Source organism: Thamnophis sirtalis, unplaced genomic scaffold, assembly GCF_051295495.1.
Source record: "Thamnophis sirtalis isolate CommonGarterSnake01/CBP01778 unplaced genomic scaffold, rThaSir2_p1.2 scaffold_1, whole genome shotgun sequence".
Taxonomy (NCBI): Eukaryota; Metazoa; Chordata; class Lepidosauria; order Squamata; family Natricidae; genus Thamnophis; species Thamnophis sirtalis.
In genome coordinates, this window is record NW_028261381.1 from 42,764,330 (window position 1) to 42,789,401 (window position 25,072).

General features: G+C 37.0%; 1 protein-coding gene across 1 annotated transcript in view; it reads right to left on the bottom strand.

Moving 5' to 3' along the window:
* Positions 1-25,072, bottom strand: part of THSD7B (thrombospondin type 1 domain containing 7B) — a 442,486-nt gene that overhangs the window by 299,769 nt on the left and 117,645 nt on the right. Inside the window, exons 3-4 of the mRNA XM_087710996.1 lie at positions 19,471-19,725; positions 14,040-14,206 (exon numbers count right to left, since the gene is read on the bottom strand). Of these exons, the coding sequence (XP_087567122.1) occupies positions 14,040-14,206; positions 19,471-19,725 (422 nt within the window). The remainder of the gene's footprint in view (positions 1-14,039; positions 14,207-19,470; positions 19,726-25,072) is intronic.

Here is a 25,072-nt window from a genome sequence, read left to right on the forward strand (position 1 = left end):
TTTTTTTTAAATGTTCTGACCAGGATCACAGTACCTACTGTTATGAAGAAATTGTTTTATTAAATTTACAGTTCAGGACACCATTCATCACAATTCTTTCCGTGAACCTGCCTGTAACCTTGACCTCTTGTCTCATTGTTTTCATTTTTGATATATTACTGCCTTGATTACGAGTGTTGCTGTTACATCTCTGCCAATCTTCACCATGGAGCTCTCTTATTTCTTCAAAAGATACCACTGATCATTGACTAGAATATCTGTAGGATTCTTCCTCGCTGACATTCTCTACATCTCTATCCAAGCATCCCCGTGCACTTATACCCTTTAGCCAGTAAGCATGTCACTGCATGCACATCTAAAACAATCACTTCTTCTTTCTGAGTTCCCTCACAGCCTACTGAACTGCCACATGCCAGGATATAAATGAATGACTAACCAGAATTTTAGGGGGAGGTATGTTTGTTTTATGAACAGGAAGGAAAATGGGGCTCAAAGGTTCAGGGAATGGTTGAAGAACAGTCTAAACAACAAATAAGTAAAGGGTATTTTCCTTTAAGCCAAGCACTCTTGAGTACACATGATAGTGCAAAGAATATACATTATCTTTGTATAATTTTACTTCAGGTTTGACTTATCCTGGTGGGAAAGATAAATATCCTATGCTAACCAGAATCCCTCAGAGGTCAAGACGCCAGAATTTTACTGGGACTCCTATGGGATGGCTGATTACCGCGTTGTATGGCACAACAACAAGCCAACTTGGATCACAGAGGGAAACTTCAGCAAGGAGTCTTCCACCCAGAGCAGGACCCAATGCCGAGGATGGGTTTTGAGAAATCACTGTTGGAGAAACCATCAGATCTGATTTCACAGGCACCATCTTTCCTATCGCTCACAGGCTTCTCTCTTAATCAGGAAAGATATCCAAACAGCATGTTCAATGAAGTTTATGGGAAAAACCTCAATGCCAGCACAAAAGCCGAGGTTACACCATCAGTAACTCACCAGGAGACTTCACTTTATTCTCTTTTTGAAGGTACTCCATGGTCTCCATCTCTTCCAGCCAGCTCAGATCATTCAACACCAGCCAGCCAGTCTCCTCACTCCTCCAACCCAAGCAGGATAAAGGGTATTTTCCTTTAAGCCAAGCACTCTTGAGTACACATGATAGTACAAAGAATATGCATTCTCTTTGTATAATTTTAATTCAGGTTTGACTTATCCTGGTGGGAAAGATAAATATCCTATGCTCTAGTTTTTTATTCTATGTGTTCCTGCTCATAAACTAAGCATGCTCATGATGTATACCAGTGGTTCTCAACCTGTGGGTCAGGACCCATTTGGGGGTCAAATGACCCTTTCACAGGGGTCGCCTAAGACCATTGGAAAACACATATTTTCAAAAAAATATGGAATACATAAAATAATTTTATGGTTGGGGGTCACCACAACATTAGGAACTGTATTAAAGGGTCGTGGCATTAGGAAGGTTGAGACCCACTGATGTATACCCACATGTAGAGAAGCATGAAATGCAGAAAAGTCGAAGAAATAGGCATTTTAAGGTTTCACAGCCAATTGCCATAACAATCTTGTTTCACGATGAGATAATATTTAATTCAAAATTAACAGACAGAGATACTTGGGATACAAAGATTACTTTTATTATTATTTATTTCCAAAACAACATTGCCTCTGACATATTCATTTAGGGATTGTAAAATCCTGGTAGGAATCCAATCGACTTTACTTTCTGAATACCATAGTCCTTTTCCTACAGGTTCAAAAAAATCATATAGCAGAAAAGGGTAAGACAAATATTATCTTGCTTGTTTTAGCCATCAAGCTTTTCCCTTTCAACAAGGTTCATGCATTTCTTAATATGTCCTTCAGCATTGTTCTTTGCAAAACAATTTATCATTCTGGTAATTTACTGGCAAAGAAGCCAGTAAAATCACCCTCACAGCATTTTTTTTTCATCACAAACAGATTCAGTTTCAGCAACACAAAAACAATATTAGCCATGTTGCTAAGTGCTCACACTTGTTTAGATATAGTTTTGAAATGCCCATTGGCAACAATCTATTTACCTCAGAGTATACCAACAATAAATATATTAAGTTACATTAATTCTAACAGTACGAAAAATAGGTAATTTTTCTTCCAAAATGGAAAAGTTGTAGAAATTAGAAAAATAGAGTGCAACAGACTGCAGTAATGATGCTGCTATTTTAATGCTACAAAAAAAAGCCCTTCTTATTGGAAGATAGATAGATATCAAGCAGACAGCAATATTAGCAATTAGCCTGAAACAGAAGTTGTAAGAGTACAAAGTTGCAAAAGAAATTATCATGTTCAGCCACATAGCATGAAGTACAACATTTAAAATAGGTTAACCTTACTTGATGTAAAAAATATAAATAATTGTATGGAAAATCCTATTACAGTATTATTCTCTTTTTCTGCCTTAAATGCCACTGAAGATTCCATAATGGTAACTATCGCCAGTTCTTTTGGATTATTATCACTAACTTCAGACCGTTATTTCCATATAGAGGGAAAGTGAACTTGATGTGCTCATAACACTATAAAAAATCCTTCATAAATGGGAAAGTGCAAGAGGCACATTTATTCCCTAAGCTTAACTAAGATATGGTCCTGTTTAATGTTCCACATGTTTCCAGCTCAAGGAATCTGGTGCTCATTGCTATTATTTTTGAAGGAAAGCCATCCCTGAAAGTTCAATACACAAAATAACCTTGTGTGTTCAACCTGAGGAACAACAACACAAAGCTTTCTTTGCAAGATGATTTGTTTAAAAATACTATTTCTAAACCATTTTTAAAAAATCACATTTAAGTAAGAGTTAATAATTTCATACCCTAAGACATATGGTACAGAACTGTGGGGGCCTATCAAAACAAAATTGAGCACATGTTCAAAGATTTCTTCTGGCACCAAAAGGAATTCATCTGCAGCAGCAGTCAGAGCTGAAGCAAGGACCCTCTCTATTTACACCATAACAGTAATTAAGCTCTTAGGAAGGAGAGCTGACGTCACGATGATATGACATTCTATCTTGCAGCTCCACGGTCGCCATCGATATCTCTGCCGCTGGATGGTCCTTTTGGACCTGAACCATCCCGTAGAGACAGTGATAGAGAAGGGCACATCCTGTTGATCTCAAGGACATCGCAAAATCCCTGATTGATCCAGGAGAAGCTCTTTTTTCCGATGACAGAGAAGCAGCCATTGAAGCTGCTGAAGTTGGGATAGCTCGAGGACGGAAGGAAAGCAGGAGAGAAAGTGTGTCAAATTGGTGAGAGAAATTTTATTATTAGAGAAGAGGTCACCCCCCAAAAAACAAAAGTTAAATTAAAATTGAAGACAGAGGAGAGTAAGCAGCGAGATTAAGCCAGAATTAAACTTAGTGTGTTATCCTTTTTTATTTTTTTTATTTTTACAGATGGAATTTTTTCAAATGTTTCCTACTTTTTAAATTGGATTGCTTGATTTTTCTTCTTCTATTTTTCATTCTTTTTTGTACATATGGATTAAGAGTTTATTTTTTTTACAACACCTGGTTGGATTGCTTTTCTTTTAAGAACTTTTTTCCTTAAGTTTGGAATACAAAGAGGGATGTAAAAGCAGAGAAAAAAGAAGTAACACTGCCACTTAGAGGCTGGAGGTTTGGAAACATTGTTTTTCTCTTCTCTCTTTGAACATTTGACTTATATCTCAAGGTTTTTGAGTTTGTTTATTGAAAGTGATAGTGGGAAGAGCATGAGTTGTTTATACAGGTGCTCTTCTGGAGTACTATCAGCAGCTGGACTGGAGTGAAGAGAAAGCCTTGGCCTGAAAGATTATAATGAACTTGCTTGAAATTTAACAAAAAAGCCTTGGATGTTATAGTGGCAGCGTTTATAAGTTGGAAGAATGGTGCAACATGAAAAAGAAACTGTCAGCCTCTGTTTTGCTGCTTGCTTTTCGCTGCCATTGAAACAGGGAGGGGGGGCATGGTATTTGGGTGTGGGAAATATTCTGTACAGGAGGACTGTTAATTGGGAGTTGTTTTCATCAACTACTGCGCATGTGGCAGGGAGAGGAGTTTCCTGCCAAGGCCAACTGTCCGGCATACCAAGCTGATGATGATTTTTGAAGATGTCTCCCACATGACAGCTGTGGAGATATTGGATTGGACATGGGCTGGGGTTACCAAGGGGAGGGGAATGGGTCATGTATTGATATCTATGCTATGCTTGCACATGTTTTTGCTCAGATCCAGCTTTGCTTAGCTTCTTTTTACTTATAACCAGTAAAAGTACTCTTAATTCTGCAAAATGGAGTTGAGTGGTTTCTTTCTTGGTTATTAAGGAAGCAGCCCTGACAAAAACATTAATATTGCAAATGATTATGCTAGAAATCCAAAAAATACTAGTAACCACAGAGAATATTGAGAAGAGAATGAAGAATATGGAATACAGAACATTGATGGAAAAATTGAGGATACTTATCAAACGATGATGAAAGCTGAGGACAGAGTTATAAAAATTGAAGAAAAAGATGAACAAAGAGATAAGAAAATTGTTGATATTGACAGTAAACTGAGCCTGGTTGGAAATGGCAAGAGTGGAATATGGAAAGGGGAGATCGATGGATCGGAACTCTATCTCAGACCTCAAAATATAGAAGAAGAAAAGAGAAAATTTGACAGAAATAATGAGAGAAATTTTGGTAGAAGCATTGGTGATAACCAAAGGCAAGCTGATAGAAGGAAGAGATGGAGGGTTTCAAGTTCTTATAGATATGCAACGATCAACAAGTTGCTAAGAGAAGTCCATATAAGACTTACTAAGAAAGTAATCAGAACACTAATACTACAAATGGCAAGGGATATAAGATTGCACTACTACTGGAAGGACAGAGGATGATGTAATGGAAAGACAAATAAAAATTAAGTTAAATTTAGTTAAATTTAGAGTATTATGTATAAAATGGAGTGATAATAGTTATAGTCAAATAAATGTGTAACAATGATAATAATGCATAAATATACACCAGATTGATAATATGAAATTTTACACAAATTGTAAGTGAGAACTATGGAGAGGATGTTTAAAAGCCTTGTTATTAAAGATAAACAATTTTTATATAGAATATGATATAAAGATGTAATATTCTTGAATGATTTTAGGAGGATGTAATGAAATGCCATAATATAGATTTATTTAAAATTTAGAATATATATGTATGTATGTATGTATGTATGTATGTATGTATGTATGTATGTATATATGTATATATGTATATATGTATATATGTATATATGTATATATGTATATATGTATATATGTATATATGTATATATGTATATATGTATATATGTATATATGTATATATGTATATATGTATATATGTATATATGTATATATGTATATATGTATATATGTATATATGTATATATGTATATATGTATATATGTATGTTGTATTTGTGCTGATAAATAACAAAGGCAACAGTAAAAATATTGGGTTTCTGTCTGGACGGTATCTTGTGACGAGCCGATAGACAGAGAATGGAAGCAGTCAGCTTCCTCCCGTATTTGGGCATACCAGGGGTTGTGACACTAATTATATATATATATATATATATATATATATATATATATATATATATATATATATATATGTGTGTGTGTGTGTGTGTGTGTGTGTGTGTGTGTGTGTGTGTGTGTGTGTATACACACACACACACACACAGATATATACTATTGTGAGGAATCACAAAACTTTGTAACCAATTGACATAATATAACCAATTGACCAATTTTTTTTTTTTTAAAAACAGTAATTAAGCTTTTCAATTACTGGTGGAGGTCAAGTCTGACCGGCTACCAAAAATGTGTCTTGAAGAACAGATTGGTGTTCTAAAACTCACCATAACAGGTGTGGGGAACTGTGGCCCTTTTATGACTTGTGGACTTCGACTCCCAGAATTCCTGAGCCAGCCATGCTGACTCAGGAATTCTGGGAGTTGAAGTCCAGAAGTCATAAAATGGCCATAGTTCCCCATCTCTTATATAGATGAACAGAATCATCAAACTGCTTGATTCAGATAGATTTCAGGCCAAGACAATATTCAAAGAGCTTTGAACATTAATGTTCAAACCAACTCTGAGTCAGTTACAAACATCATGTGGTTGAAATGCCGATTACGAGTAAAAAGTCTTCTTAAATTAAAAAAACTGACAATGAGTCTGACTCAGAATCTGACTTGCTGAGTACTATGATTTAATATACACAATTCCAACAAGTGCCACTTTCCAACCAAATATATGTTTGTGAAGCACCAGAAATAGAAGACTTGAATGTCCTATTCAGCTACTAAACTATATGCCCCAGCAAGAGTTCAGAATTTACAAACATTATTTGACCGAACTACAAAAGGGGACCATAATAAAATGCAAACTTATTTTCTTCAAGGCAATAGCAAACTCCATGTATTATCTATACAAGTTCAGTTTAGTCTAAACATCAAAGTATTAATAATATCCAGTCAAGACAATTGTACTCAAATAATATAATGTGCTACTTTTGTTTTATATTAATATAATAAAATAATATAAAAAGGAATATATACAGATATGTTTAAAAAATCTACAGCATCCTTACTCTGGCACAATAGTAAATTGGATTAAATTAGCACAAAGTAAATTTAGTTTTAAAAATTGCTACATATTATATTGATCTTAACTGTAATCCTGGGTGCTTAGAACAACAGATATTTATCCTCTCTGATACTGATAAAAATCAAAACAAAAATAAGCAAGAAAACAAAATATGATACCCTTTGATCTCTCTCTCTCTTTCCCGCTATTCTTTCAATCTCCTAGAAAGAATATTACAGCTTCTTATGGTTATTTAACTTCTTATTCTCTACAGATTGGAAAATATCAGCAGACTGAATTGAGAGTTTTCCCAAATACAACAACAACAAAAACACCTTAGAATGGCTTTGAAAAAATGAGAACATCAAGACAGATTGTCTTTCAGAAGGACTATTGGATCTGACTTCTCTTTAGTCAATATTAAAGTCTCAGGCAATGAATCGTGATACCCACAGAAGAAAAGTCAATACATGCCTGACATGTGCTGAAATCTTTTGAAATTATTTGTTACTTCACTTTAACAGTAAAGGTTCCCTTCGGACATATGTGCTACTTGTTCCTGACTCTAGGGGGTGGTGCACATCTCTGTTTCAAAGCCGAAGAGACAGCACTGTCTGAATACATCTCCATGGTCATATGGTTGTCATGACTAAATGCTGAAGGTGCACAGAACACTGTTACCTTCCCACCAAAGGTGGTTCCTATTTTTCTACATTTTTACATGCTTTCGAACTGCTAGGTTGACAGAAGCTGGGACAAGTAACAGGAGCTCACTTTAAGGTAAGTAAAATATGAAAATATTATAGTCTGTTAAGTGATTCTATAAGCATGCATTATGTTGTAGGTTCACATCTCTTTATCTCTCTAAATATGAAATATTTATATATTTAAAATGTAAGTATGCCAATTTATCAGTTACTGATGAATTGCATTTATATATATTTTTAAACTACTATAGTTACTATATTATGGTACACTTACAACATATAAAAAAAGGCCCTAAAATTATGAGAACAAATGAACTTGCACATTATTTTTAATTGAAATAATTAATCTGATATCAATTAAATGGACAATTTGGAGTTTGTTGAACTATGGAGAGGTAAAAATTCTTTTGTCACCCAAAAATATACTCTGAAAGGCATGTCTTTTCTAGAATAGATATGAGTTGAATGTCTTAGGCTTTAGCTTTTATAAAAATTACCGAAGACAACAATCCATTAACTTTAACTTTTAACAGGAAAAATAGCTCTTTTAAGTGGAGACTGAATGAGATGCTGCAAAAGGAAACAGTAATGAAGGATTGTAAAAAGAAGTTAAAATATTTTTGGGGGAAATAACGTTAATAAAGGTACAGGATTAAGAACAGTTTGTGATGAAAGCAAGACTTTTATAAGAGGGTGTTGTTATACAATAAAATAGTGAATTTAAAAAGAAAAGGAAATAGAAAGTACAAGTGATTTTGGATGAGATAAAAATAAAGGAAGAAAAAAAAATTAAAAATCACCAAGGAGCACAATTATTATCCAACAAATTAAGCTCCTAGAGAGCCATTTATATTAACAGTGAGAGAGATAGAAATAAAGATGAACTATGCAAACCAAAGAAGTTTTGAATTTTCAAATATACTAGGAAATGGTTGGCATATAAATTGAAAAAAGAGAAAGAAAAAGAAGTGATACTAAAATTGGAAGAAGAATATACTGTAAAACAGATAATGCAAATATGCTAAACATTTTATTCAGTATTGTTCTACTTTATATAAAAGTCAAGAGCACAGCAAGACAGAATTTCAAGTACAATTGTGTACCAATAATGAACTGCTAATATGTATAAAATTTTCAAGGAATAGCCTCAGCCATGGTTGACTAATCTATTACGTTTGTTAGATTAATGTTCAAAGAGGACTCAGCAACAGAGAAGTGACACAATACCAGGAAATAGTAAGATTTCAACAAGATCTATCTGACTCAATACTGTCCTAAAAACAGTAATTCTAGCCATGCAATATCCTGCATTTCTAAACTGACTGGAGATATATTATTAGTATATAATAGCTGGTGTTGTGCATAATTGACATTTACCATGAGGAAAGAGTCAAGAATAACCAACCTATTATGAGCTTTTTAATGGTCTTGCTATATCATCTTTAAGGCACACTGTGTAGGTTGCTGCCATTGTGTGAAGATTTAATGCTATTGCTAGATATTTCTACCTTCAGTTTCACTGCAGCAATTATCCAGGTGGTAAGCTATTCCAAAAGCTCACTGTCTTGCTATTAAGCAATCAACACAGAGAGTTTTGTGCCATCCTCCCGTAATGAATATAGCAGATTTATAAGACACAAAAAATAGGAGCAAGGCAAGATATACAGGGCATCTAATCATTCAGTAAAGAAGTTCTAATTTAGGAATTAATATGATTTAAGAAAAGTCTGCAATGATCCACACACATTCCTGTATCTACAATCACAAACAAAAAAGACTTTCTTGGGGGCCTACTGCATAACAGTTGTCACAAAAGCTAATGTTTTATTTGCCCTGAAAACATTGCAATATAGTAATATATAGCATACTTGGAAGAAATATTATTAGGGTAGTGTATATGTGTGAGTGTGTGCACGCGTGTTTGTTTGTGTGTGTGTGTGTGTTCACTACCTTGAGCTACTTATAAAGTGATAAAGGCAGGATAAAAAAATAGTGATTCTTTTTATACAATTTCATTTATTATTTTTTTATATATAGATCACTATTCCACAAAATGGCTTCTGGTGGTTCACACAAAAACAAGAACACAAAAACAATTAATGCCACTAGAAACTTTCCATAGCACTGTCTAATATAAACTGTAAATTAAAACAAAAACAAAAACCAAACCCCTTACAGATAAAACACTAATCAATGGGAGCAACTTAGCAGCATCTCTTAACATCTCAGACCTATCAACTATTTTGTGAAAGAAAACTATTCCAAATCGCATTGCCATTTCGAACTATGCTAATAATTTTGGGGGGAACAGAGATTGTACCATCTCTTCCCCTGTTGAGTGATCAGGGTGGGCAAATTCCATTCGAAGTATTTCCAGGGTAAAAAGCATTAGGAATCAAGCCACATGAGATTTAAGAATAAAACTAGTATTTTGAAAGGCACCCATTTGTAACCAGTGCAATGCCCTCAAAACCAATGTGATATCCTTATAAACGTTCTTGTCCACTAACAGTCAGATGAAACGGGTGAATCATCTTTAATATCTATTCCTTCCACTTTCATTATGAAGGGGAAAAAAATTGGTTGCAAATTAAATTTTGCTCTTTTCATGAATTTACATCTTTGAATTTCCAAACTTCCCTGGAAAGTAGGCTACCTTATACTAACAATCATAAAACCTAAATAATACATTTACATCTTGTTTTAAAAGCATCAGCTGTTATCCATTACGCCATTACTTTTGGATGTAGAAAAGGATTTGCAGAATATGGGGACGGAGTTAAAAGAGGGACCAGTCTAGAATTTCTACAAAGCCACAAGTGGACAAAGTCCAATCTCCTCCCCTTGAATTTTGTAGACTCTTAACTAACTCTAGGCAGGTACTTAACTGTTAATTGAGAATATTCCTATGCATAGGTCCTTTAATGATACATCAGTTTAATCAGTTTCCTTCATGTATTGACTTGCTCTGTCGTGTCTTGACAATGTAGCTTTAATCTGATCCATTCTAGTTTTACAAATGTTTGGCAATAAACCATAAATCAATAGGTGACTGCCCCAATAATGTAAAACTAGTCAGAATATGCTTATATCTAGTCAGAAGGTATGTCATTCATCAAGACAATTAAGACCCTTAGAATAGATAGATATTTCCTAATACCCATGTCCACTTTAGGAAAACAAATCAATTCATTTCATAATTTCCTTCTGTACTTCAGTCTTGATGTTCCTGTTTCCTGTCTGAGAAAAGGTAAGGTCCAGGTTGTTATCTACTGTATATTTATTGTATGCCCATTAAATATACTTTCAGTTTTAGCTCTTCCATTAATCAATTCCACATGTTTGCAGGCTGCTTCTCAATGACACAATCACACCTTGAGGCTAGAGAATCACTATTATGGATCCTAACTCATCAAACCAGTCCTGCTGATATAATTGCAGCAGATAAGACATTGTTTCTAGCCTGACAAGATCCTCATGAAAAACAACACTCATTCATTTTCCAATTTATGAGAGAGTCACATAACTATTGATTGTACTGATCATATGTCATATGCCTTGTCCTCATCAGCCCATCACCGGCAGAACAATTAACATATTTTTTTTGTTACTGTTTGTCTTTTAAAATAAAACAGGAGAGAAAATACAACAGAAGCAGACATAAAGAGAGAAAAAAACATGAATATATGAAGTTAAAATTAATTATAGGCTGTACGTGGCATTAAAGATGGAAGAGCTGAAAATATGTGGCTATTGATTTAAGGTCATATTGCAATAAATTACCCTTGTAATTAGAGGATTATTGCCACAAATAATTCGATATTTGGAAAACAACATGAAGAATTAAGTACAGAAAATAATCCTTTTTAGTGGCAAACTGAAACCCCTTTTTTGGATCTATCACACTGAATTCAGTAGAGCTTATGAGGTCAATATTAATGGTTTCAGAGTCACTGGACTCTATACATCCGTTTATAGATTTCAATTAAGTAATAAATAAGACTGTTAAATCATACCTCATATATTACAATCAGGATTTTTAGTACAATTTTGGCTCTTACAGAGATGGTAATATGAGAAAGTAGAGAGTTGTATTTTATGCTTCCCCTTAACATCAAACAATTTTATCTCCATAAGCCATTCATGCCCATGTCTCTATCTCTGATCTGCTTTCTGCTTTTCTTAATCTCATGCCTGAACTGTATTATTATTATTCAGTCTGGAGATTACAGCAGGCAAAAATCAGTCTGTGACCCATCCCCTTCTTCACCATATCTTAAGGAAAAATGAAAGGTTATGTTAACCACAACATCTAAATAAGAAAAGGAATGGATTAGTTTAATCTCTAAATACATTGGAGTATATTACATGAAGTACATAAAAAAGAGGATAAGAGGTAAGAACTGATGCACAGGAATATTTGCTCTTGGTCCAATATATTCTGGTTTATTGGATTACGATTTTTATTCCTGAAACAAACACATATTATTTCGTAAGAGAGACAGCTGTCCAGTTGTAGGCCCACATCATAGGAGTATGTATAGTTGGGTCCATACAGAGCTTATTCTGGGATTTCTCCATACACCTTGTAGTTAAGTCCCAGATGTGCATATTATTAATGCCTATAATTAAAGCCCATCAAAGCCTTGCTCAAAAACAGTCCTACTCCATCTGGATAAGTGTCTGCTTCAGAAAGAGCTGAAGTGAGTTTCGCCAGGGACCATGCCTTAAATGTACAAATTCCTTTCAAATTTCCAGTGACCCTCACATTTGGTCATGGGCCTCTTCCTTGAGCTTTTAAAACTGACAGAATGAAACCCCCGGCATGATATTATATGACCATCTGAGTAATACCTTTCTTAGAAGTAAATACCAGATGATAAAAGAAGGAATAGGTGGTTGAATTCTCTGAGGTGAATATCAAACAAAAGTTGGGGAAAAGTCAATAGGCCAAGAAGTTTCAACCAAAAGGATTTAGAATCATTTCAAAACAGGGATTTAAAATGGAATCAATTAGTTTGTGTCGCAGTAGGAGTCCATTTTCACCTAGAATTCTGAGAGAAGGGCTGACCTTTATTTTTGGAAGATAGTGTTTGGATACTATTGGGTTCTGTCTTTAAAGGAAATAAAATATACCAATTTTATGTCAGACTGAGAGCAAAGTAAAGGACACTCTGAGAGCTTCCATATATCTCTTTTGAAACCACTGAGCACCAGAGATAGCTCCTAATGCACTGTATGCACTCTATACTCTACACACAAAGGTCAACAAATTCAAATCCTGATGGAGAATTTGAATCGCATAGAATAATGTCTGACTACCAATTTCTGATAAATCCCAAATAGGATGAAAGCAGTCATGTAGTGCCTCCTGTGGCCAATATAACTAAAAACTCCACGTAGGTTACATACTGTGTAAAAACCCTTTTACATGGGGGCATGACACAATGTAAAATCTGTATCTCCCTACTCTGAATGCTTTGGGGAAGGTGGACTTTATACCATTCTGAGCTCTTCTAAAGAAAGAAATTGCTTTTATTGTACTGTATTAAAACAGCAGTATTAACTGGTCTTTGATGTTTATTATGGGAAACATTCCCCCCTTCCCCCTTCTAGGAGAGAATTCAGGCCAAATGTAGGAGGCAAGCAACCTCTCTTAAAGATGGACTCAGTTTTTCTTTTCAAACAAGCCAGTTCTGGGTTTAAGGTACAGGATTTTGACCACCATTTCTGCAACAAAATTATATTTTTCGAAAGAGTGGGTATTTAAAATAAATGCAAAGCATTTTATTTATTTAAATTTCTGTGCCACCCATCGATTTCTCTACCAAGAGATTCTGAGCATCTTAAAGAACAAGATAAACAATTACAGGAATAAAACATTAAATCATTGGACATTGAAAGTTAAAGCATTACAGTCAGTGGTGGGTTCCTACTGGTTCAGACTGATTTGGCCAAGCCGGTAGTAGTTTGGCGGCCTGAGTCATTGAAATCAGCAGCGATCCAGGCCTGCTATGCCCCCAAACCCATTCTCCTGGGGGCGCTGTAGGTGCCACCATCTTTTTTTCTGGCTTCTGCACATGCGCAGGGCAATAAAAATTGGTGCGCACAGCACTCATGAGCGAACCGGCAGTAGTGCCTGCCGGAACCCACCCCTGATTACAGTTAATATTAAAACAGATGTAAAGAGCCAATGTGTAGACAGAATGGAGGTAGGTTCTTCTACTAATCTACTAGCCACATCCAAAATGGGATGCCCCCATCAAAATGAGTCAGTTTGACAACTAAAACAAATACACATGATCCTTACTTGACATCTTTGTATCAGCTAATATCCACTCTTTCAATACCGTTTTTATTTCAAACTCTGTGCATACATGCGTATACATGACATGAATCTAAATTGTACTTATTTGCAATGATAACACAAAATAATATTTTTTCCAATTTTGCTGCGAAACATGTATTCTGCCTTTTTATTTTCATTTCATCTCAGTTTGGTTATTTATTCAGATTACCTTACACAGACTCAAAGAAAGCTTTTTTTCCCCCCAGTTCACCTAGATATGAGGCAGCTAAAACATGGGATTTTCTGTATACCCCCCCCTCTCTCTCACGGACCTATCCCTTATTTACCAGAAAAGATATAAATAATTTCTATGTACCTTCCTTGGACTTGTGCATTTCCTCCAAAGTTGTCTGGGCACAGTAGACCTCGCGGATCTGTATCCCACCTCCACAGAGTGCTTCATGTTTATCGAGTCGAGGATCCTGCCTTTCCAACAGGAGGGAAACATCACATTCCTTCCATTCAGAGGTTTTCCATGAATATCTTGTAGAGAATAAGGGGAAACATTTATGTAAAGTCCATTGACAAAGAGATCCACTTAACAATTTTGCAAATAAACGAACCGAAAGACTAGATGCTATTTTTGAAGCATAAATTCCATCCATTTTAGAGGAATTTACTTCATCTACATTCCCTCAGGAATGTACTGAATATCTCAGGATTTCCTAAACTGAAAGAAACCAACAAGAGGAAAGAAAAAAACACGAGGCCATTTCATTCATCCTGGGCTGCTGGACTGGAGAAAAGTTATACTTTTTCTTTTCTTTTTCTATCTTTGCTGTAAAACTATGGACATTTTTTTTGACTGGGATGGTATAAGAATCCTGTCCTATCTTGAGCATGGGGCTGGAGTAGGACACCTCTGAGGTCACTTCCAGACCTATGATTCCATGTTCTATGTTTTTTTCTTCCTCACCGGATCAATTTGAAAAGAGATCCACTATCCATAGGAAGAATAATAAGCAATAATATATAGGCAGACATAGAAGCTTGCAAGAACAAACAGCTGGACAAGGCTCATTACAAAGATCTTCAATGAAACCATGCGTCCTAAAAGATTTGCCTACCAAAAAGACTACAGGTCTAAATCATTTTCCCCCAGCTCATCAATGTGCATTGCCTTGAACTCTATGATTTCTTTTGGACTTTGCAGTCTTCAACCTGATTTATGTAAAGAGGGTATGGTAAGCCACTGAAAACCACTTTCAATTGGAGCAGCATATAAACCACTTCCAACTAAATATTCCATTTATGCCATTGTGGATTAGAGTATCATATTGGACCAACAAACAAGACTTTATATTGGTTGGAATGAATTCTTTTGGTTAGTTTGCTAAATGCTCCCCTTAGCTACATCGGTCAGTAGGGTAATATGTAGGTTTTGAAAAATACTAAAAAGTTGGCTTGGGAATGTACTGTAAATATTCACATCTTATTTTGGAGCTTGGTTTCTTCCAAGGTAAGTTCATCAATTAAGATACACTGGCTTGAATTTTATATTTATTTGTGTTTTGTCTTTTCCCAGGAAATTCCAATTTTATCCAAATGTGCCTGGAATTGTGCATGTATCATCAAGAAAGTAAGTGAGAGTGAGAGCGAGACAGAGAGAGACAGAGAAAAGGAATAGCCTATCTGTCTTCCTAACTCTTATTTACTGAAAAGGCAAACATTATAAGTCTATATGAAGAAGGTATTTTACCCAAAGAAAGGAAAATTACAGTGACATTTGCTTTTATTCTCTTTATAGTTTTACAAGCAAAAAGACACTCGGAAACATTTGCGTTATTTTCCTCTTGTTTTATTCTCACAATGCACCTAATGGCACTTCCATGGTTTCTTGGCAGCATACAGAACTGCTGATAAGTGTGAAGTCAGCATCCCATGCATACTGAGAGACCTTTTCCTCTTCAAGTCTAGATGCCTGCATACTCATATTCAATAGCTTTTATTTTACTGCTTTTGAAGAAATGAACATTCTGGTGTTTCAGCTGATGTTGAGCACAATGTAGCAGGATTCTGAATTTGCAAAAATTAGTAACTTAAAAAAATATCCTCAGCATGCTCTCACTTCAATGAAAGTATCTTCAAAGAGCAGTAGCTATGATCTAGTAGCCTGATTGTAAGATTGAGATTGTCTTGGCAACGTTTCAGCGAGGTGTCACTCGTCATCTTCAGGCTGGGTTTTGGGCTTAAAGCGTAGTTGGAGCTGCCGTCTTTCTATAAATCTTGGTGGTGTGTGTGTGTGGAGTGCTGGCTTTGTTTCAGTAAGTGAATTGATTGGATGTGTGGCTGTATCATGATTGGAAGATTGGTGCTGATTGGTGCTGGCTGTGTGTCCATTGTTGTTTTGTGTTGCAACGGCCTGGGTGGTGAGTGTGGCTCGTTTGTTAACTAGGGCTGGTTTCCAGATGTCTGGTTGGTAGGAGGTATTGTCATGTTTATTCATGTTATGGGGGTGCTTCTCTATTTTGATGGCTTCCATAATTATTCTCTTGTTGAAGTGTTCAATTTTGGAGATTAACCTGATTCCTTCAAAATTAATTTCATGTCCTGTAGCTTTAAGCTTTAACTAACCTTAACCCTAACCCCCACCAAGATTTATAGAAAGACAGCAGCTCTGATCACACTTTAAGCCAAAAACACCAGCCTGAGGATGGCGAGTGAGACCTCACCGAAACGTTGCCAAGAGAATATCAATTTTACACGGGAAAAGACCCAAATACAACAAGACCAGCATACCTACACCTGTGAAATCTATGAATATATATATATATATATATATATATATATATATATATGTATGTATGTATGTATGTATGTATGTATGTATGTATGTATGTATGTACTTTTACCTACTTGTAATTTCTAATTTACCAAAAGTAGAAGATCAAGTCACCAAGAATTCAGTAATTCAATAGAAAGTTGAGGTCAGAAGCCACAGGGTGGGATAAACTTTCATATATTTAAAACTTCATCGCTTTTAGTTAATTATATGCCTGATAATTATGTTTTCACTTCTAGTTCTATGCCTAAACATTATGTACTACATATGTACAAATCTACATATGTGTTTCTTTCATATTTTGTTATGTTCTAATATTAAACTTATTTTCTCTTTTAAAGGACAATGATAAGAAAGATGGATTATGCAAAAATGTGACATTATGAGCCATGGTGATGCAGTGGTTAGAGTTTAGTACTGCAGGCTACTTCTGCTGACTGCTGGTTGCCTGTAATTTGGCAGTTCAAAACTCACCAGATTCAAGGTTGACTCAGACTTCTATCCTTCCGAGGTGGGTAAAATGAGAAACCAGACTGTTGGGGACAATATGCTGATTCTCTAAATCGCTTAGAGAGGGCAGTAAAGCTGTATGTAAGTCCAAATGTTATTGCTGTTGCTGTTATGAATGTTTTAAAATTTTTGAGAGCAGTGAAACGGCAATGAAAGAGCACAGACTGAATTCTTCATCCTTCATTTCCTCCAATAACACACACACCCCCATAGCCTCTGAACATAGTTTACAAAATACTGAGGAAGATCTATCTTTAAAAAGTAAGTTTACCTCGCATTGGCAAAATGTTTATTTTATTCATAAGGTTCGATATGCTTTTTGGGGATGGGAAAACAACTTCTGAGGGTGTTTCCTACATGTCTTAGCAGCAGATCCTTAACAGGTTAGGCAAATGGCTCAGACAGTTAATGCCCAAGCCATTGAGAATTTAACAGTTCATGAGAATACTTTAAAGTGTGCTTGGAAAGCAATAGTGCAGATTTTTTCAGTCTCTGTATCCTGGGAACCAGATCTTTGTATCGGTTACCACTTGGGTTAATTTTGGCATACTTTTCACATAGAGGATAGTTCTCTATAGTCCAAGTTGGAATGTGCTCAAGGCACCCAGAATGCTGCAAATCCATTTGACTCATGACCATGGGTGAAATTCAGCAGGTTCTGACAGATTCCGGAGAATCGGTAGCGGAAATTTGGAGTAGTTTGGAGAACCGGCAAATACCACCTCTGGCTGGCCTCAGAGTAGGCTGGGAATGGAGAATTTGCAATATCCTTCCCTCATGAGTGGGGAGGGAATGAAGATTTTGCAGTATCCTTCCCCACCAAGCCACGCCCACAGAACCAGTAGTAAAAAAAAATGAATGTCACCACTGCTCATGACCAGCCATGTTCTAGCAGTAACAATGCTACTGCCTCTCTAGAATTGTCATATGGGAGGCTAGCAATAGCTGAAAACCAAAGAGCACACACACTCTCCAGGCTGCACCTTCAGGGGAGGCGCAAACCATCAAACAACAAGCTGAATTTCATTTCCAAAGCCAAATATCATCTTACTCATTTCTTTGTTCTCAATTAACTCTTTACCAAACTTAGGCAATGCCCCAGAGAATGCTGACGCAAAGGCACCTGTAACATTTTTCTGCCTGGCTATGTTCTGACACAAAATGGATGGATCAGACCTGCAATTCTACTCTACAGCAAGGCTGCAGACTGGCTATTCTAATAGAATTCTGCAAATCTGATTGTGTTTTATCTCATCCTTCTTATTCAGGTAGTCTTCAACCACAATTGAGCCCCAAATTTCCATTGCTAAGCAAGACAGTTGAGTTTTATAACTTTTGTTGCCACAGTTCTTAAGTGATAACTCCAGTTCTGCAGTTATAATGTTAGTAATACAGTTGCTAAGTGAATCTGGCTTTCCCCATTGAGTTTGTTTCTCAGAAGGTCACAAAAGGTGACCACTTGACCCTGGGACACTGCAACTGTCATAAATATGAACCAGCTGCCAAGCATCCAAATTGTGATCATGTGACCACGGGGATGTTGCAACAATCATAAGTGTGAAAAACGGTCATAAGTCACTTTTTTCAATGCTGTTGTAACTTCAAATGATCACTAAACAAATGGTTGCAAGTCAAGGACTATTGGAAAAATTACTTTGTCTGAGCCACTTCCTAAATGCAATCTAGCTATTCTAAACTTTTTAAAAATGTTCCTGCATTTGTCTCTGAAGGTCATCGTATTTTCTATACCAAAAAAACATTTTAAAAAACCATCCCAAGATGCATGGAGGACAGGGGTTCAGGTATCTGTCTCATATTCAGAAAAATGTGCATGGGTCCACTCTTTTGTTCTTCATTCGATCAAAAGATGTCAACCATAGAACTGACCCTAAAGCTACTAGAGCCGTGATGGCGAACCTATGAAAGGTGTGTCACAGGTGGCATGCAGAGGCCTCTCTGCTGGCATGCGAGTCCCAGCTGAGCTCAACCAAGCATGTGCAGCCAGCCAGCTGATTTTCAGGTCTCTGCAAAACACTATACAAGCCATCAATATACATCCCACAGGAACAGGAAGTGCCTCACAGGAACAGATCGAGGTAAATCCTAGAGTAGCAGGAAATGCATCACTGAACAATGGAGATGAATGCTAGAGAGGAATAAAGCTGCATATGAGGCCAACATAACTCCTGTAACAGTATAGGCATGTACCGGGGGTGGAAAGTGCATTTTTGGTTCCAGGAGATTTCAGGGAGGCCTACTAGGCCCAAAATGGCACACGGGTGGTCGTGCGCACATGCGCAGGGGGAGTTCGGGGGGGCACGCATTGTATTATGGGTGTGGGCAGGTGCACACACACTGTTGTGTGCACGAGGACAAAAAGGTTGGCCATCACTGCACTAGAGGCACCTGAAGATCAACTCTGGTGAAACATGAGAAATGCAAAGGTATGGTATACCTTGGGCAAGGCTGAAGGTGTTTTTCACCACCATCTGTATTACAGGCTTCTCTTTCTTCCGTTTCAGGACATTCCCTGCCAGCTCCAAGAGCTTCGTGCTTTATAATCCTTCTTCTGCTGCGGAATCCTGGTGAGAGATCCCCTGAGTAACAAGTCTTTGAACAGGAGCTCCAGGAAGACCAGTCTGATGTTTGACAGTCTTTAGGCATAATGCAGGAGCGAAAGGTCAAAGGGATGGCTTCTTGCATACAAAGGCTGTGATAAGAAAGTGTTTTGTTAGAAACAAATCCTGAAGTTATATCACTCGAGAAAAAGAAAAAAAACCCACTACGACAACTCCATAATAATTAGATTTCCCACAGTTACATTTTATCAATCCCTAATTTGTTATCTCTTGCCAAGTAGTAGAAGAGATTAAGGAAACCAAAGAGACAATGCAGGAGTAAGAATGTACATGGGGTTCGATTAAAGGACTATTTTAAACAAATATAAGAACATGGCAACATTGAAGGGATTCCAATATTACTATCTCATTGATTTAAGGCTGCTTTTTGGAAAGTTGAAGTATGTAGGCCCTGCAAATGTCATTCAGAAAATGAGACTTCCTCTAATAAGTTTCTTCTACAAATAATTAAGACTGGTGTGTTAATTTCTTGAAATGGGAGACAAGCTCTATAGCCCCTCTCTGTATAAATGTCTCATGGTGCCACAATTTTGTAACAGGATCACAGCATTTAATCACATATAATGTGAAGTTAATTACACTAAATGTAGCATAAAATTGCAAAGGTGCTAAAGGGCCATTGCTGCTTTGTAAACTGGAAATTAATGTAACTGATATTTGCTACATAAAAATGTAAAAAGAGATCTTTCAGATAGCTTGTTTGAAATTATCATTATTATCATCATCATGGTTCGTTGCAAAGCCAGCCTGATGCTTAGGTTTGATTTGGCCTATTTTCCCCCCTGCCCTTTTTTCCTCTTTATTCATCTAAAGTAGTTGCAATATTCCATGTCCAGCCATTTTCCTTGGTAAGTAGAGTCTGTCAACATTGCTGCATGAATGAATGATACATTGTCATTATTTTTCTGGTTGTTCTGACCTAGGCTCCTGATACCGTAAAAAGCACATGCTTAGTCCCCAAAGCCCTCTTTTTATTTCAAAGGCTGTGAATTATGTTCATTCACACCCCGTAATGAGTCACAAATAGTTTGTAAAGAGTCCGACAGAAGTCTGCCACAGTCCTTCAGGATAAGTCTGATAAGCACCCACCTTTATCTTCCTTGAAACACTGCCAAAGACCAAATTGGCAATTAGCTTACAAGGCCACATGGAGCAAAGAATCAAAATGGAGCTTCAGAATTTAAATCGACCAGAACGAACCAAGTTGCTTCCTTCAAAAACTCAGGTGCCTTTGCTCCTTCTTTATGTCCTATGGGGTGGGCAATCATCTCCAAGCCTTACTCCCCTTTCATCTTAAATGTTCTTGCCTTCTGGCAGCTATGCGCATGAACACTGGGAACAGGCTCGCCCTGTTCCTCTGCCTCGCTGATATCCAACTTTGGAGGCTCCAGAGGTAGCTTATAACTCCCAGATGGCCCTAGCCCCCTCTCTGCCTCTGATGCAGAGCCCTCATCTGAGCCTTCCCTAGATTCCAAGACTGGCCCATGCTCCTCCCCAACCTTCTCACTGTCCGACTCTGCTGCCAGCTCCCAAGCTGCCGGCGGACCAGTAGTCTTCCTACCCAAGGCTTTTAGTGTTTGCTTGAGTCCAGTATATTGTTCCAGCTCTGTATGTAATGACTGGAATTTCCCAGGTATTATTTGCCTTCATGGTATTTCCTCCATTGAATTTGGACTTTAATATCTTCTTCACTTTTGAGATGTATTTACTTCTAACCTTCTTCTTGACTTTAACATGCTTGATATTGTCAGCTTGAAGAATATTATTATTATTATTATTTTGGAGATGGGCATTGCAGCAGGGGTACTCAGCAAAACAATCGCTCCTATTCATATCCCTGCAAATAGCAATACGACAAACAGATAAGGTTGTCTTTGTTTTTTGTATTGCTGAGAGTTTCAGCATCGCTACTTTCTTTCATTCTTTTGCTTCAAGGCCCAATAACTTCATTTCAGACAAAGAAAAGAAGCAGTGATTGGTACTTGCGTGGCCTTGAACAAGCATCTTCACCTACTGGAAATGAGATTTGGAATATATCTTTCAGGACCCTCAGTGGAGAAATTACTTTTGATAACAAATAATTTCCATCACTCCAGAAAGCAGAATGAAAATAGTAAAATGATACATCCAAACATATATTACAGAAAAGAAAAGAAAAGATCTCTCTTCTACCAACCTTCTTATTAGATAACTGTATCATTCAGGATCATGGATAAGCAAGTGTGCACCACAGAACAATTGAAATTATAGTGCTATATTATTGGTGTTTCAGGCTAATTGAGCAGGGAGCCACTCACAGACTCATACTTATCACTCCTACATGATAGCATATTATATTGGGTTGATCCCTGGGCCAGGGCCTTCTACTGATTTTGCCCCAGCCTGATTCTTTTTTCAAAATATAAGGATGGAGTGGTCAAGGGAGATTATTAAATGAATCATCTGACTGCCATTATCCAATCAGGTATCTACATGCCTAAACTGATTCAGCAACATTATCATAAATTTTAATATATCATAGGAAAGAAGAATCTGTATAACCTATGCAAAATCTGGTCTAGAAGAGGAAATAATTCAAATCTGTACCAAAATGAGTTCATGAATGCATTAAATAAATGAATGGATACCTTTGTCAGGGGTCTTTTTCCTTTTGAAATATATATTTACCCTAGTAACGAACAAAAATGCTGCCGAAAGCACTGTTTAAAATGATTTGGTTTTAACACATGTGCTTATATCTTTCTCCAGCCATGAATCATCTGGCAAATTAATCAGGTCTATACAGGAATTTAAGTACAGAGGCTCCTGTGCAATTACAATACTGCAGAATAATTCAAGCAAGATTGGAAGGTGGCTATATCTTTAATGCTTTGTGAGACAAAACCCACAGGAACTACAGGAACAATTTGCACAATGGAACTCTAAAACAACATGTCTTAGGCTAAATCACGCCCCCCCCCCACAAAAGAATGAATGAATGAATGAATGAATGAATATGAATATATGTGTGTGTGTGTGTGTGTGTATGTGTATATATATATATACACACACACACATACATACATACATACATACATATGTATACACACACACACACACACACACACACACACACAAAATGTAATAAACAAAAGGTCACAAATACACTAACAAATACATTTCTATTCCACTGGTCCTGCAAATATTTCAGCAACATTAATAAACTCTTTCTATCCCCTTTCTTATTTTCTTATGGTGAGATCAGGGAATTACAGGTCAGATAAAGGGGACATATAAAGAAAATGAGGAAGAGTGAGAGGGATCCACAGCCAGCCATGATTTCAGCAACATTTATTGTATTTTCTATCTAACCTAATATGAGCTATCAATGCTTCTTTATATATCATTTCTTGTCACTTGCTATTGGAATATTTTTGTATTCAAATTATTGTTTCCATTTATTTAGTTAATACATTTACATTACAGGAATAATAAGAAAATTAGCCCAGAAAAAGTTGACAGAAGGAAAGATTAAATTTTTATTTGAAAGACACAACAAAGTTCCCATTCTATAAAAAGCTAAGTTTGAATATGGTAATAGACATTGTGCTGATGGAATTATTATCTTCCTTGAGCTTGGCAAGAAATTATATTGAAAAAGATTAATCTTACTAGTTACTCCACAACTATAGAACACACACACACGTGTGTGTGTGTGTGTGTGTGTGTGTGTGTGTGTGTAGGTCTTTGGTTATTCAGGTTTTCTCCCGCGTAAAATTGGAGGTGTCTTGGCGACGTTTCGACAAAGTCTCATTCGTCATCTTCAGGATTCGTGCTTCCAGGAGCAATGTGAGATCTCGGCTGTTTCTTCCTTTTAACTGCCAGTCGGGGTTTGAGTTGATTGGCTGGGAGCTTGGCTGTGTTCTGATTGGGTGGAGGTGTGTTCTGATTGGTTGGGGGTTTGTGTTTCATGTAAGGATAGGAGGTGTTTAAAGTGGCTAATGGTGCAGTTGCAGTCTGGCTTCTGGTCCTTCTGAGTGTGGTGTCATTCATCATGTTAGGGACTCATTTATCAATAAGGGCAGGCTTCCAAATGGCTGGCAGGCGGGAGGTATCGTCCCGCCTGTTCATGCTGTGTGGGCGATTTTCTATTTCGATGGCTTCTCTGATTATTCTGTTGTTAAAATGTTCAGCCTTGGCAATAGTTCTGGTCTTTCTAAAGTCAATTTTATGTCCTGTGGCTTTAAGGTGTTGGACCAGGGAAGAAGTTGGTTCCTCTTTTCTGCTTGCGTTTTTGTATTCTTCAATGCGTGCACTTATTCTTCTGTTGGTTTGTCCGATGTATGTGGTGGGGCAGGTGGGGCATGGGATTTCATATACTCCTTGATTTTCTAACTCAATTTTGTCTTTGGGGTTTCTTAGGATGGTGGAGATTTTTCGGTTTGTGCAGAATGCTGTCTTGATGTTGTATTTGTGGAGGATTTTGCTGATTCTGTCTGTGGTGCCTTTTATGTATGGTAGGAGGGCTTTTCCGTTTTCTTGTTCTCTGTCCTGGATTTTAGTGGGGGTTTCTTTTTGGATTAGGTTGGTGATCTTATTTCTTTGGAATCCATTGGATGTCAGTACGTTAGTGAGAGTGTGTAGTTCGGTTTTTAGGTGTTGTCATCAGCAAAGCGTTTTGTTCTGGAGATGAGTGTCTTGGCTACGGAGTTGATCTGGGCTGGGTGGTGGTGTGAGAGTGCATGCAGTTAGCGGTTAGTGTGTGTTTTCTTCTGGTAGATGGTGTGTCCTAGGGAGCCATTAGATTTCCTGTAGACTAAGACATCCAGGAAGGGAAGTTGGTTGTTTACTTCTGTTTCCATGGTGAACTGTATTTTGGGGTGTAGGCTGTTGAGGTGTGTAAGGAAGTTGTCCAGTTGTTCTTTCCCATGTGGCCAGATTATGAAAGTGTCGTCTACATATCTGAGCCAGAGTTTGGGTTTGTGATCAGATTTTTCTAGAGCTTGGGTTTCAAAGTTTTCCATGTAGAGGTTGGCAATGACAGGTGAAACACAAACCCCCAACCAATCAAAACACACCTCCACCCAATCAGAACACAGCCAAGCTCCCACCCAATCAACTCAAACCCCGACTGGCAGTTAAAAGGAAGTAACAGCCGAGATCTCACATTGCTCCTGGAAGCACGAAGCCTGAAGATGAGGAATGAGACTTCGTCGAAACGTCGCCAAGACACCTCCAATTTTACGTGGGGGAAAAAACGAATAACCAAAGACCTACATACTAACACCCGTGAAAACCTCAGAAAATACACACACACACACACACACACACACACACATATATATATATATATTAAACAACAGCTAACCCTTTTTAGCTCTAAAATACAAAATTCTGCTTGAATTGGAATTTGATAAACAACTTTTTGGTTGATAGTCA